This window comes from Salmo salar, chromosome ssa12 (assembly GCF_905237065.1).
Source record: "Salmo salar chromosome ssa12, Ssal_v3.1, whole genome shotgun sequence".
In the NCBI taxonomy this organism is placed as follows: Eukaryota; Metazoa; Chordata; class Actinopteri; order Salmoniformes; family Salmonidae; genus Salmo; species Salmo salar.
The window spans coordinates 54874556-54887265 of record NC_059453.1 but is presented as its reverse complement, the minus strand read 5'-3'; the positions used below and the strand labels follow the sequence as shown (position 1 = coordinate 54887265).

The window sequence follows — 12710 nt, the reverse complement described above, 5'->3', positions numbered from 1 at the left end:
CATGAGTTTTGAATGACTGCCTCATCTCTGTACCCCACACATACACATAATTGTAATGTCCCTCATGTCGAGCAGTGAATGTCAAACACAGATTCAACTACAAAGACCAGGGAGGTTTTCCAATGCCTCGTAAAGAAGGGCACCTGTTGGTAGTTGGTTTAAAAAATATATCTTTTAATATATTTTTGAGCATAGTGAAGTTATTAATTACAGTTTGGATGGTGTATCAAAACACCCAGTCACTACAAAGATACAGGCGTCCTTCCTAACTCAGTTGCCGGAGAGGAAGAAAACCGCTCAGGGATTTCACCATGAGGCCAATGGTGACTTTAAAACAGTTACAGAGTTTAATGGCTCTGATAAGAGAAAACGGAGGATGGATCAACAACATTGTAGTTACTCTACAATTACTAACCTCATTGACAGAGTAAAAAGAAGGAAGCCTATTTGCAACAAGCCACTAAGGTAATACTACAAAAAATGTGGCAAAGCAATTAACTTTTGGTCCTGAATACAAAGTGTTATGTTCGGGGCAAATCCAATATAAAACATTACAAACTCTCCATATTTTCAAGCATAGTGGTGGCTGCATTATCCTCTTGACGGGCTCGTCCCGTATGCGGGACGGACATCCAGCGAAAAATCCTATCGCCATTAGCATAACGAAATGTAACATATATATTTTTTCAAATATAGGACTATGTTATATCGTTTTATAGATACACCTCTCTTGAATCGAACCACGTTGTCCGATTTCAAAAAGGCTTTACAGCAAAAGCAAAACATTAGATTATGTTAGAGGAGTATATCGTAAAAGTAGCCACATAGCCATTTTCCGACCAACCACATGTATCACAAATAACCAAAAAACAGCTAAATGCAGCACTAACCTTTGACAATCTTCATCAGATGACACTCCTAGGACATCATGTTACACAATACATGCATTCTTTTGTTCGATAAAGTTCATATTTATATATAAAAACAGCATTTTACATCAGCGCGTGACGTTGACTAACTATTTTCCCTCAAATGCATCCGGTCTAACAGCGCTACAATTTACTAAATTACTATTCGAAAACATTTTTAAAATGTAATATTGTCATTCTAAGATTTATAGATGAATATCTCTTGAAAGCACCTGTAATGCCAGATTTAAAAATAACTTTACTGGGTAATCACACTTTGCGATAAAAGGGGATGCGATACTCAGAAAAATAGGCTACCGTTACAGGTCAGCGCCATCTTGGAACAATCGCATATCAAATCTACTCTTGTATACTATTGTCAATAATCCCTTACCTTTGATTATCTTCATCAGAAGGCACTTCCAGGAATCCCAGGTCCACAACAAATGTATTTTTGTTCGAAAAGGTTAATCCTTTATGTTTCAATAGCTTGTTCTTGTTAGTGCGTTCTGAAGGCTGCTCCAAAAGTCCCGTCGTGCGCGGGACTCCTCTTTCAACAAAATGCATTTTTTTTAAATTTAGATTCGTTCAAACATGTCAAACGTTGTATAACATAAATCTTTAGGGCCTTTTTCAACCAGAGCTCCAATAACATTCAAGGGGGACGATTGCATTGTCTTTCAAAACGTTTCGAAAGGGGAGGGTAGCCAGCGGCGCCGGCGTCATAATGGTGATGGCCCTCCTCATGTGACCACGTTCCACAGACTCTCATTGTGTCAGTTTTCACAGTAGAAGGCTCAAACCACTTTGTAAAGACTGGGGACATCTAGTGGAAGCAATAGGAAGTGCTCAATGAACCATTGCTCACGGTGTGATTTATAGGCAAAGTGATGAAGTTGAGTCCGCAATTCAGAATTCCACTTCCTGTTACGATCTGTCTTGGGGTTTTGACTGCCATATGAGTTCTGTTATACTCACAGACACCCTTCAAACAGTTTTAGAAACTTTAGGGTGTTTTCTATCCACAAGTATTAATTATATGCATATTCTAGCTTCTGAGTTTGAGTAGGAGGCCGTTTAAAATGGGCACAAGTTTTTTTCAAAAATCGCTGTAGCGCCCCCTATCCTAGGCGACCGTCAAGCGGTTTTTATGTTATAGGTTTGCTTGTAATCATTAAGGGACTAGGGAGTTTTTAAGGATAAAAATAAATGTAATGGAGAAAATCACAGGCAAAATCCTAGTGGAAAACCTGGTCGAGTGTGCTTTCCACTAGACACTGGGAGATTAATTCACCTTTCAGCAGGACAATGACCTAAAACACAAGGCCAAATCTACACTGGAGTGTCCAAGTTACAGTTTGACTTAAATCTGCTTGAAAATCTTTGGCAATCCCTAAAAATGGTTTTCTAGCAATGATAAACAAACAATTTGACAGAGCTTGAATTTTTTAAAGAATGTCTAAATGTTGCACAATCCAAGTGTGGAAAGTTCTTAGAGACTTACCCAGAAAGACTCACTGCTTTAATCGCTGCCAAAGGTGCTTCTACAAAGTATTGACTAAGAGGTGTGAAGAGTTTTTCTTCAATGAGTCGGACAGGAGGGATATACTACTACAGACACCCGACCAGGCCCAAATCCTTGTGATTCGCTGGAAAAGGAAACGTAGGATTCGCGGAAAGAGATCAGGATGCCTTGTGAGGCTCAAGTGATGAGTGGCTAATCTGCCCTTGCCTTCCATCCTACTAGCTAACCTTCAATCGCTGGAAAATAAATGGGACGAACTGAAAGCACGTATATCCTACCAACAGGACATTAAAAACTGTAATATCCTATGTTTCACAGAGTTGTGGCTGATGACGACATTAAGAACATACAACTGGCGGGTTATACACTATCAGCAGGACAGAACAGCAGCCTCTGGTAAGACACGGGGCGGGGACCAATGCATATTTGGAAACAATAGCCGGTGCACGATATCTAAGGAAATCTCAAGGTTTTGCTCGCCTGAGGTAGAGTATCTCATGATAAACTGTAGACCACACTATCTACCAAGAGAGTTTATCTGTATTTTTCGTATATGTCTACATACCACCACAGACCTAGGCTGGCACTAAAACCGCAGTCAATGAGCTGTATTCCGCCATAAGCAAACAGCAAAACGCTCATCCAGAGGCGGCGTTCCTAGTGCCAGGGGACTTTAATGCAGGGAAACCTAAATCAGTTTTACCTCATTTCTAGCACCCAGACCAAAAAAAATTCTAGACCACCTTTACTCCACACACAGAGTACACACAGTACAAAGCTCTCCTTTGCCCTCCATTTGGCAAATCTGACCATAACTCTATCAATCTGATTACTGCTTACAAGCAACAATTAAAGCAGGAAGCACCAGTGACTCTGTCTATAAAAAAGTGATCAGATGAAGCAAATGCTAAACTACAAGACTGTTTTGGTAGCACAGACTGGAATATGTTCCGGGATTCTTCCGATGGCATTGAGGAGTACACCTCATCAGTCACTGGCTTTATCAATAAGTGCATAATAAGTGCATTGAGGACATCATCCCCACAGTGACTGTACGTACATACCCCAACCAGAAGCCATGGATTACAGGCAACATTCACACTAAAGCTAAAGCTTCAAGGAGCGGGACTCTAACCCGGAGACTTATAAGAAATCTCCCTATGCCCTCCGACGAACCATCAAACAGAAAAGCGTCAATACAGGACTAAGATCGAATTGTACTACACTGGCTCCAACACTTGTCGAATGTGGCAGGGCTTGGGAGTGTAGACACGAGCCTACCAGACTAGCTCAGGAGTGCGTGCTCAGTACCCTCCAGTACCCTCAGGCACGACTCCAACATCATCATTAAGTTTGCTGATGACACAACAGTGGCAGGCCTGATCATCGACAACGATGAGACAGCCTATAGGGAGGAGGTCAGAGACCTGACCGTGTGGTGCAAGGACAAAAACCTTTCCCTCAATGTGATCAAGACAAAAGAGATGATTGTGGACTACAGGAAAAGAAGGACCGAGCTCACCCCCATTCTCATCATCGGGGCTGTAGTTTAGCAGGTTGAGAGCGTCAAGTTCCTTGGCGACCACATCACCAACAAACAAACATTGTCCAAGCACACCAAGACAGTCGTGAAGAGGGCATGACAAAACCTATTCCCCCTCAAGAGACTGTAAAGATTTGGCATGGGTCCTCAGATCCTCAAAAGGTTCTACAGCTGCACCATCGAGAGCATCCTGACGGGTTGCATCACTGCCTGGTATGGCAACTGCTCGGCCTCTGACTGCAAGGCACTACAGAGGGTAGTGCGTATGGCCCAGTACATCACCGGGGCCAAGCTTTCTGCCATCCAGGACCTCTTTACCAGGCGGTGTCAGAGGAAGGCCTTAAAAATGGTCAAAGACTCCAGCCACCTAGTCACAGACTGTTGTCTCTGCTACAGCACGGCAAGTGGTACCGGAGCACCATGTCTAGGTCCAAGAGGCTTCTAAACAGCTTCTACCCCCAACTCAAGCCATAAGACTCCTGAGCAGCTAATCAAGTGGCTACACAGACTTTATGCATTGCGCCCACCCCCCCTTCTATGCTGCTGCTACTCTCTGTTATTATCTATGCATAGTCACTTTAATAACTCTACCTACATGTACAGATTACCTCAATTACCTTGACACCAGTGCCCCCGTACATTTACTATGTACCGGTACCCCTTGTATATAGCCCCGCTATTGTTATTTACTGCTGCTCTTTAATTATTTATTATTCTTATCTCTTACATTTTTAGGTGTTTTCTTAAAGCTGCATTGTTGGTTAAGGGCATTTAAGTAAGCATTTCGCTGTAAGGTCTACAGCTGTTGTATTCGACGCATGTGACAAATACAATTTGATTTGATTTGAATACTTATGTAGATGAGATATTTCTGTACTTCATCTTCAATAAATTGCCAAACATTTCTAAAAGCATGTTTTCACTTCGTCATTATGGGGTATTATGTATAGATTGTTCATGCTCCCAAGAAAGCTAAGGTTACTGAACTAAATGACTATCGCCCAGTTGTTTTCACTTCTGTCATCATGAAGTGCTTTGAGAGACTAGTCAAGGATCATATCACCTCCGCCCTACCTGTCACCCTAGACCCACTCCAATTTGCTTACCACCCCAATATGTCCACAGACGATACAATCGCCATCACACTGCACACTGCCCTATCCCATCTGGATAAGAGGAATACCAATGTAAGAATGCTGTTCATTGACTACAGCTCAGCATTCAACACCGTAGTACCCTCCAAACTCATAATTTAAGCTTGAGACCCTGGGTCTCGACCCCGTCTTGTGGAACTGGGTCTTGGACTTCCTGACGGGCCGCCCCCAGGTGGTGAAGGTAGGAAACAACATCTCCACTCCGCTGATGCTCAACACTGGGGCCCCACAAGGGTGCATTCTCAGCCCTCTCCTGTACTCCCTGTTGACCCACGACTGCATGACCATGCACGCCTCCAACTCAATCATCACGTTTGCAGACAACACTACAGTGGTAGGCTTGAATACCAACAATGACGAGACAGCCTACAGGGAGGAAGTGAGGGCCCTCATAGTGTGGTGTCAGGGAAATAACCTCTCAGTCAATGTCAGCAAAACAAAAGAGATTGTGGACTTCAGGAAACAGCAAAGGGAGCATCGACAGGACAGCAGTGGAGAAGGTGGAAAGGTTTAAGTTCCTCGGTGTACATGTCACCGATATAAACTAAATGGTCCACCAACACAGACATCGTGGTGAAGAAGGCGCAACAGCGCCTCTTCAACATCAGGAGACTGACAAAATGTGGATTGTCACCAAAAACTCTCACTAACTTTTACAGGTGCACAATTGAGAAGATCCTGTCAGGCTGTATCACTGCCTGGTACGGCAACTGTACCACCCACAACCACAGGGCCCTCCAGAGGGTGGTGCGGTCTGCACAACGCATCACCGGGGGCAAACTACCTGCCCTCCAGGACACCTACAACACCCGATGTCACAAGAAGGCAAAAAGATAATAGAGGACAATAACCACCCGAGCCACTACCTGTTCACCCCGTTTCCATCCAGAAGGCAAGGTCAGTAAAAGTGCATCAAAGCTGGGACAGAGAGATTGAAAAACATTTTCTATCTCAAAGCCATCAGATTGTTAAACAGCCACAACTAGCACAGAGAGGCGGCTGCTACCTACAGATCTGATATCATTGGCCACTTTAATAAATGGAACACTAGTCACTTTAATAATGCCACTTTAAGAATGTTTACATATCTCGCATTACTCATCTCATTAGTACAGTTGAAGTCAGAATTTTAAATACACTGAGGTTGGAGTCATCAAAACTCGTTTTTCAGCCATTCCACAAATTTCTTGTTAACAAACTATAATTTTGGCAAGTCGGTTCGGACATCTACTTTGTGCATAACACCAAGTAATTTTTCCAACAATTGTTCACTTATAAGTCACTGTATCACAATTCTAGTGGGTCAAAAGTTTGCATACACTAAGTTGACTGTGCCTTTAAACAGCTTGGAAAATTATGTCATGGCTTTAGAAGCTTCTGATAGGATAATTGCCATAATTTGAGTCAATTGGAGGTGTACCTGTGGATGTATTTCAAGGCCTACTTTCAAACTCAGTGCCTCTTTGCTTGACATCATGGGGAAATCAAAATAAATCAGCCAACACCTCAGAACAAAAATTGTAGACCACTACAAGTCTGGTTCATCCTTGGGAGCAATTTCCAAATGCCTGAAGGTACCACGTTCATCTGTACAAACAATAGTACGCAAGTATAAACACCATGGGACCATGCAGCCGTCATACCGCTCAGGAAGGAGACGCGTTCTGTCTCCTAGAGATAAAGGTACTTTGGTGCAAAAAGTGCAAATCAATCCCAGGACAACAGCAAAGGACCTTATGAAGATGCTGGAGGAAACAAGTACAAAAGTATCTGTATCCACAGTAAAATGAGTCTTATATCGACATAACCTGAAAGGACGCTCAACAAGGAAAAAGCCACTGCTCCAAAACCGTCATATAAAAGCCAGAGAATGGTTTGCAACTGCACATGGGGACAAAGATTGTACTTTTTGGAGAAATGTCCTCTGGTCTGATGAAAAAAAATAAAAGTGTTTGGCCATAATGACCATCGTTATGTTTGGAGGATAAAGGGGGAGGCTTGCAAGCCGAAGAACACCATCCCAACCGTGAAGCACGGGGGTGGCAGCATAATGTTGTGGGGGAGCTTTGCTGCAGGAGGGACTGGTGCACTTCACAAAATAGTTGGCATCATGAGGAAGAAAGAGTATGTGGATATATTGAAGCAACATCTCAAGACATCAGTCAGGAAGTTAAAGCTTGGTCGCAAATGGGTCTTCCAAATGGACAATGACCCCAAGCATACTTCCAAAGTTGTGGCAAAATGGCTTAAGGACAACAAAGTCAAGGTAATGTAGTGGCCATCACAAAGACCTGACCTCAATCCTATAGAAAACTTGTGGGCAGAACTGAAAAAGCGTGTGCGAGCAAGGAGGCCTACAAACCTGACTCAGTTACACCAGCTCTGTCAGGAGGAATGGGCCTAAATCCACCCAACTTATTGTGGGAAGCTTGTGGAAGGCTACCCGAAGCATTTGACCCAAGTTTAACAATTTAAAGGCAATGCTACCAAATACCAATTGAGTGTATGTAAACTTCTGACCCAATGGAAATGTGATGAAAGAAATAAAATCTGAAATTTACATTTTACATTTAAGTCATTAAGCAGACGCTCTTATCCAGAGCGAATTACAAATTAATAAATCACTCTACTATTATTCTGACAGTTCATTTCAATTCCTGACATTTTACTGGGATTAAATGTCAGGAATTGTGAAAAACTGAGTTTAAGTGTATTTGGCTAAGGTGCATGTAAACTTCCGACTTCAACTGTATATACTGTATACTGTATCCTTCCGTATCTATTGCACCTTAGCCGCCTTGTCACTGCTCATCCATATATTTTATACTTATGTATTCTCATCCCATTCCTTTACTAGATTGTGTGTGTTTGGTTTTGTTGTGGAATTTGATATATAGTAAGTTTTGTTGTGGAATTGTCACATATTACCTGTTAGATACTGCTGCACTGTCAGATCTAGAAGCATAAGCATTTCGCTACACTCGCAATAACATCTGCTAACCATGTGACCAATAAAATTTGATTTGATTTGAGATGGTTGAGGTTAGGCTGTAACACAGCAAAATGTGTAATAAGTCAAGGGGTATGAATACTTTCTGAATGCACTGTATGTGTACATTTATTTTGTAACACTTGTGCACGCAGCGCGGCCAGTTTAGTCAGCATGTAACAGAGAAATTGCGCAAAATGTATAAAACTAAATCTTAACAGGCCATGTCAATTTCGACTAGCCCACCAAACAAAAAAATGACCCAGCCCACCTGGCATTTTCCAGAATTGCCAGATGGCCAATCCACCCCTGGCTAATTTCTTCAAACTAAGGGATTGATTCAAGCTTGGAAATCCCATTATGATAATCTGAGTCCTTTTCAAAGAGACACCTTTTCAGGGAAGGCAGCTCCTGTATAAATGAATGAATAAACAGATGCTATTGGCAATCCCAGTATTGATTGACAACTAAATTACTCATCGCTAAGGTCTGGTGACTTTTGGGGGTTCCCTCCATCTCCACCACCCCCCCAGTCTGGTGACAGCTCACTTCAAAGGTCACCACAGGAAGGAAGGAGCATAGATCTACACCGAACTCCCAAGGAGAAGGAGCGAGAGAGATACGCAACAGGGGGGAGTGAAGGAGAGAGAATTCAGGGGAGGACGAAAACATCATCATGGTTTCAATCACAGAGACTCAGAGTAAGTGGTTAATAACAGCTGTCCATACAATCACAATGTTTTTTTGTTTTTTTTTACCTTCAACTCTGAGACTTGCGATAAGCAACATGTACTTGGACTTGAGTGATGTCATTGTGTAGACTTTGAACTTTGAAGTGTGTCATGGTGAAAGCCTTTATGGATATGAATACTGTGAGTTTTACCTCTAGAGGTTGTCTAAATGTATGAACAGTCTGTAGGCTTATAGTTGGTTGAACTGCCCGGGCTGACTCTCACAAATGTTTGTGTGTGTGTGTGTTCCAGAGATTGGTGTTGGTCTCACAGGCTTCGGCCTCTTCTTTCTGCTCTTTGGCGTGCTTCTGTACTTTGACTCTGTCTTACTGGCATTTGGGAATGTGAGTAATAATCGCTACCACACACTGACACACTCACCACCATGCAACGTTCCTTCACCGCCTGGCTAGGGGAAGCAGGTAACAGGTCAACAGAGGACACTGATATAGCGTTAATTACATGATGTTACACACAACATGACTTATACTGTTTTCACATGGTACTCTAACTCTACAACCAATATTTTGGAATTAATACACACCTGCACTGTACTGTCTACATATTTTTTTCAACGGCAATTGGGTTGCTTGACAATAGTCACAGTAACAGGAAGTAATAGTGACAGTGACAATATTAGCTGCACAAACAGGAAGAATGTATTTTCTACGTTTTCAAACAAAGCTTGTCTCGTCCTTCTTTCCTTCAGGTTCTGTTTCTGGCTGGCCTGGCATTCATCATTGGCCTGAAAAGGACGGCAGGGTTCTTCTTCCAGAGACAGAAGCTCAGAGGCTCAACCTTCTTCCTGGGGGGCGTGGCCTTGGTGCTGTTCCGCTGGCCAATCATTGGCATGGCTGTGGAGAGCTACGGCTTCGTGCTCCTGTTCAGGTGTGTTAGAAAATAGAGCACCTCTAGGATAGTGAAAAAGAGGACATTTTACATTTTGGTAATTCAGCAGACACTTTCATCATTGAGTGCCTTAGACATCCAGAGCATCTTAGAAGACATGCGTTAATGGAAGCAAGTTGGGACAACAACTTAAAAACAGGATAGCTGGGAGAGGATTATGCTAGATGAGAGACATACAGTACCTTGGCGACAGCACCCTATTTTTAAACGCCTGCCTCGTTTCATCTCTTTCATACCGACTGATTGGAAAGTTCCAACCACATAAAAAACAGAGCAAAATTAATTGAAATCGATGGCAGCAATTATTTGGACTGAAGCAATAGAATATAAACTCAGACTTCGGAATGGAATGTTGCCCATTCACATATCATATGTGTCACGTCTGCTCCTGCTGCTCCTTACTGGCGCTCGAGGACGCCAGGATGCCCATCATTACGCACACCTGTCACCATCATTACATGCATCAGTGCTTGCTGGACTCATCTGGACTCCATTACCTTGTTGATTGCCCCTCCTATATCTGTCTGTTCCTTGGTTAGATCCCTGTGCTCTCTGAGATGTCGTTCTGTCCATCACTGTTTGCGGCCCACCTGTTAGCTTGCATGATTCTTTCGATTCTCCTTCGACCTCTCATCAAAGAGCTGTTTTTGCCCACAAGACTACTGCTGCCTGGATCTTTTTTGTTTGTCGCTCCATTCTTGGTTAACCCTAGACACTGTTGTGTGTGAAAAGCCCAGGAGCCCACACTTTTCTGAGATACTGGAACCAATGATCATACCATGCTCAAAGTTGCGTTGGCCACTCATTTTGCCCATTCTAACTTTCAGTCGAACAGTAACTGAACGCCTCAATGCCTGTCTGCCTGCTTTATAAAGCTTGTCTGTCAAAATGTTGGATATTAGGTTATTAAATGATTGCATCTGAGCTCCTAGAGTGTGCGGCTCTCCTTTCATTTTTCAAGTGTTCTGCTTTGCTATCCAGCACCTCGCCTAAATAGGTGTGTGTTTCTTTCGCCTCTAGTTTAATCTGCTTTATAAATCAAACCATGGCCACGTGACTGTCTGTAGGAGTGATCCATTTTCATGAACGGGGTGGTGTTCCTACTAAACTGGCCACAGAAGTTTATATAACTTTACTGACCAGATCCAAGGACCAGCCTTGAACCACTTTCTAAGACAAACATTTTACCGTGGCCAAAACATGTGAGAAAGCTTATATTTCAAAAATCATAAATGTCTGATACCTCCCTGTGGTTCTAAGAGAAAATAAGATTATATTCATATTTCCCGAATGGAAATTTGTCTTGGAAACCTGGGCAACATTAAAGACAGACTCACTCTGTGGTAGTTCTAAGCTGAACTGACAGTATTTGCTGGATCAGAATGTTCTCACATCATATTTATTTGTCTATCTCCCTCCAGGTCATTCTTCCCTGTGGCGTTTGGATAAATTTTATCGTTGGTTAATATCCCCTATCTCAATGTGGTGAGAGCAATAATCTTAATTCTTTTTCAACTGTGACAGTGACTATGCCAGGCTCATAACTTTGTATAAACATAATACGTTATGATTTAATTATAAGCATGATTTGTATAATTCTCCTATAAAAGTACATTTGTGAACCGTGGTTTGAGCTAAGAAAGCAATGGAAAAAAACGACAATGCATTAGCCCACTCCAAGACTGCTTGAGGTTTGGGTAGACACCCCCGATGTTTCAACAAAGAGAGGATTATTCCACATAACATTTTCACAAAGTGTGTAGTGGAAAGCTGTAGTCTCCCAATAGTCCTGCTTCATGAAGAGTGAAATCTCTCCCTCTCTTTCTTCTTTTTTTTCCTTCTCCCAGGGAAACAGCTCCTCTATGGTCTGAGAGAAGCGAAAGGTAGTGGAAGCTCTCTCTACATTTTTCTCTCTCACTATCACTATTCTTTCTCTTTCTTATCTCCGTTATACAACAACTTCCTAGGAAGTAGCCATTCTATGGTCTGAGGAAAGAGAATGAGAGTGGAAGAGTTGAATAGAGGCTGCAAAGAAGAGAGGAGGAATGAAAGTGATGGATTAAAAAAGGAAAAGCTTATGGGCTAAGACTGGCTACAACCTTTGACAGAGACTGACAGAGAAGTGGTGGAAACGAGGTAGCTAAGAGCCTTGTCCATCAACAAGTATTAAGCAATGGACTTGAACTATTCTTCTTAAAATGTTTACATAAAAATGATCTACCAGAGAAACCATGTGTGGCAATGAGTGTTTGCCATTCCACTAATGTATTTATAATAAAACCATGTTTTTGATCTACAGTTTATCATATCCTTTATTACACACTTTATTTTAAGGTAAACATGGAATCTATTACTTTGTAGATGACTGTGTACATTTTGAAAGCGTTGTGTGATGTCTGTATTTCATTTATAAATAGATATGCCTTCTATTATTCAGAATGTCTCATGAATACATTTTTTCACATATTTTTGAGCGAAGGGAAAAGGACTAGTGCTATTTTGTAACACCCTGACCCCCTTTTGTGCAGTTTAAATACAAGAACAAGGAATAATATCGGGGAAAACACTATGGTATGAGGGTACATGTTCATCAAACCACTTCTCCTTTGCAATGTTCCATTATTTAGTTTATTTTCCAGATAATCTTGATGTTCAACTCAAATACCCTGACTTGTGTGTTGGGCGGGTTGGAATAAAGTAAAGTAATACATCTAAAGAAGCCCAGTTTAATTGCTTCTTTAATCAGCTCAACAGTTTTCAGCTGTGCTAAGATAATTGCAAAAGGGTTTTCTAATGATCAATTATCCTTTTAAAATGATCAACTTGCATTAGCTAACACAACGTGCCATTGGAACACAGGAGTGATGATTACTGATAATGGGCCTCTGTACGCCTATGTAGATATTCCCCCAAAAAATCTGCAGTTTCCATTTACAACATTAACCATGTCT

At 41.9% G+C, this 12710-nt stretch overlaps 1 protein-coding gene across 2 annotated transcripts; it reads left to right on the top strand.

The window, feature by feature from the left end:
• The first annotated feature begins 8729 nt into the window (after nt 1–8729).
• On the top strand, nt 8730–12054 carry LOC106565310 (vesicle transport protein GOT1A-like). Of its 2 annotated transcripts, XM_014132256.2 has the most exons (4): nt 9005–9194; nt 9560–9738; nt 11181–11244; nt 11607–12054. In XM_014132256.2, the coding sequence occupies exons 1-3, from the start codon at nt 9078–9080 to the stop codon at nt 11206–11208; spliced, it is 324 nt and encodes a 107-aa protein (XP_013987731.2). In that variant the 5' UTR covers nt 9005–9077; the 3' UTR covers nt 11209–11244; nt 11607–12054. The 2 variants fall into 2 exon arrangements, with proteins under 2 accessions (XP_045548050.1, XP_013987731.2); XM_045692094.1 differs by lacking the exons at nt 11181–11244; nt 11607–12054 and adding an exon at nt 8730–8820 and having other exon boundaries at nt 9103–9194; nt 9560–10683.
• The last annotated feature ends 656 nt before the right edge of the window (nt 12055–12710 follow it).

Excerpts from the sequence above, each read along its gene's own strand:
- LOC106565310 (XM_014132256.2), top strand. The coding sequence starts at position 9,078 with ATGTTTGTGTGTGTGTGTGTTCCAGAGATTGGTGTTGGTCTCACAGGC. Across the intron at positions 9,195-9,559 it reads TCTTACTGGCATTTGGGAAT|GTTCTGTTTCTGGCTGGCCT; the intron begins GTGAGTAATAAT and ends TCTTTCCTTCAG. Across the intron at positions 9,739-11,180 it reads GGCTTCGTGCTCCTGTTCAG|GTCATTCTTCCCTGTGGCGT; the intron begins GTGTGTTAGAAA and ends ATCTCCCTCCAG.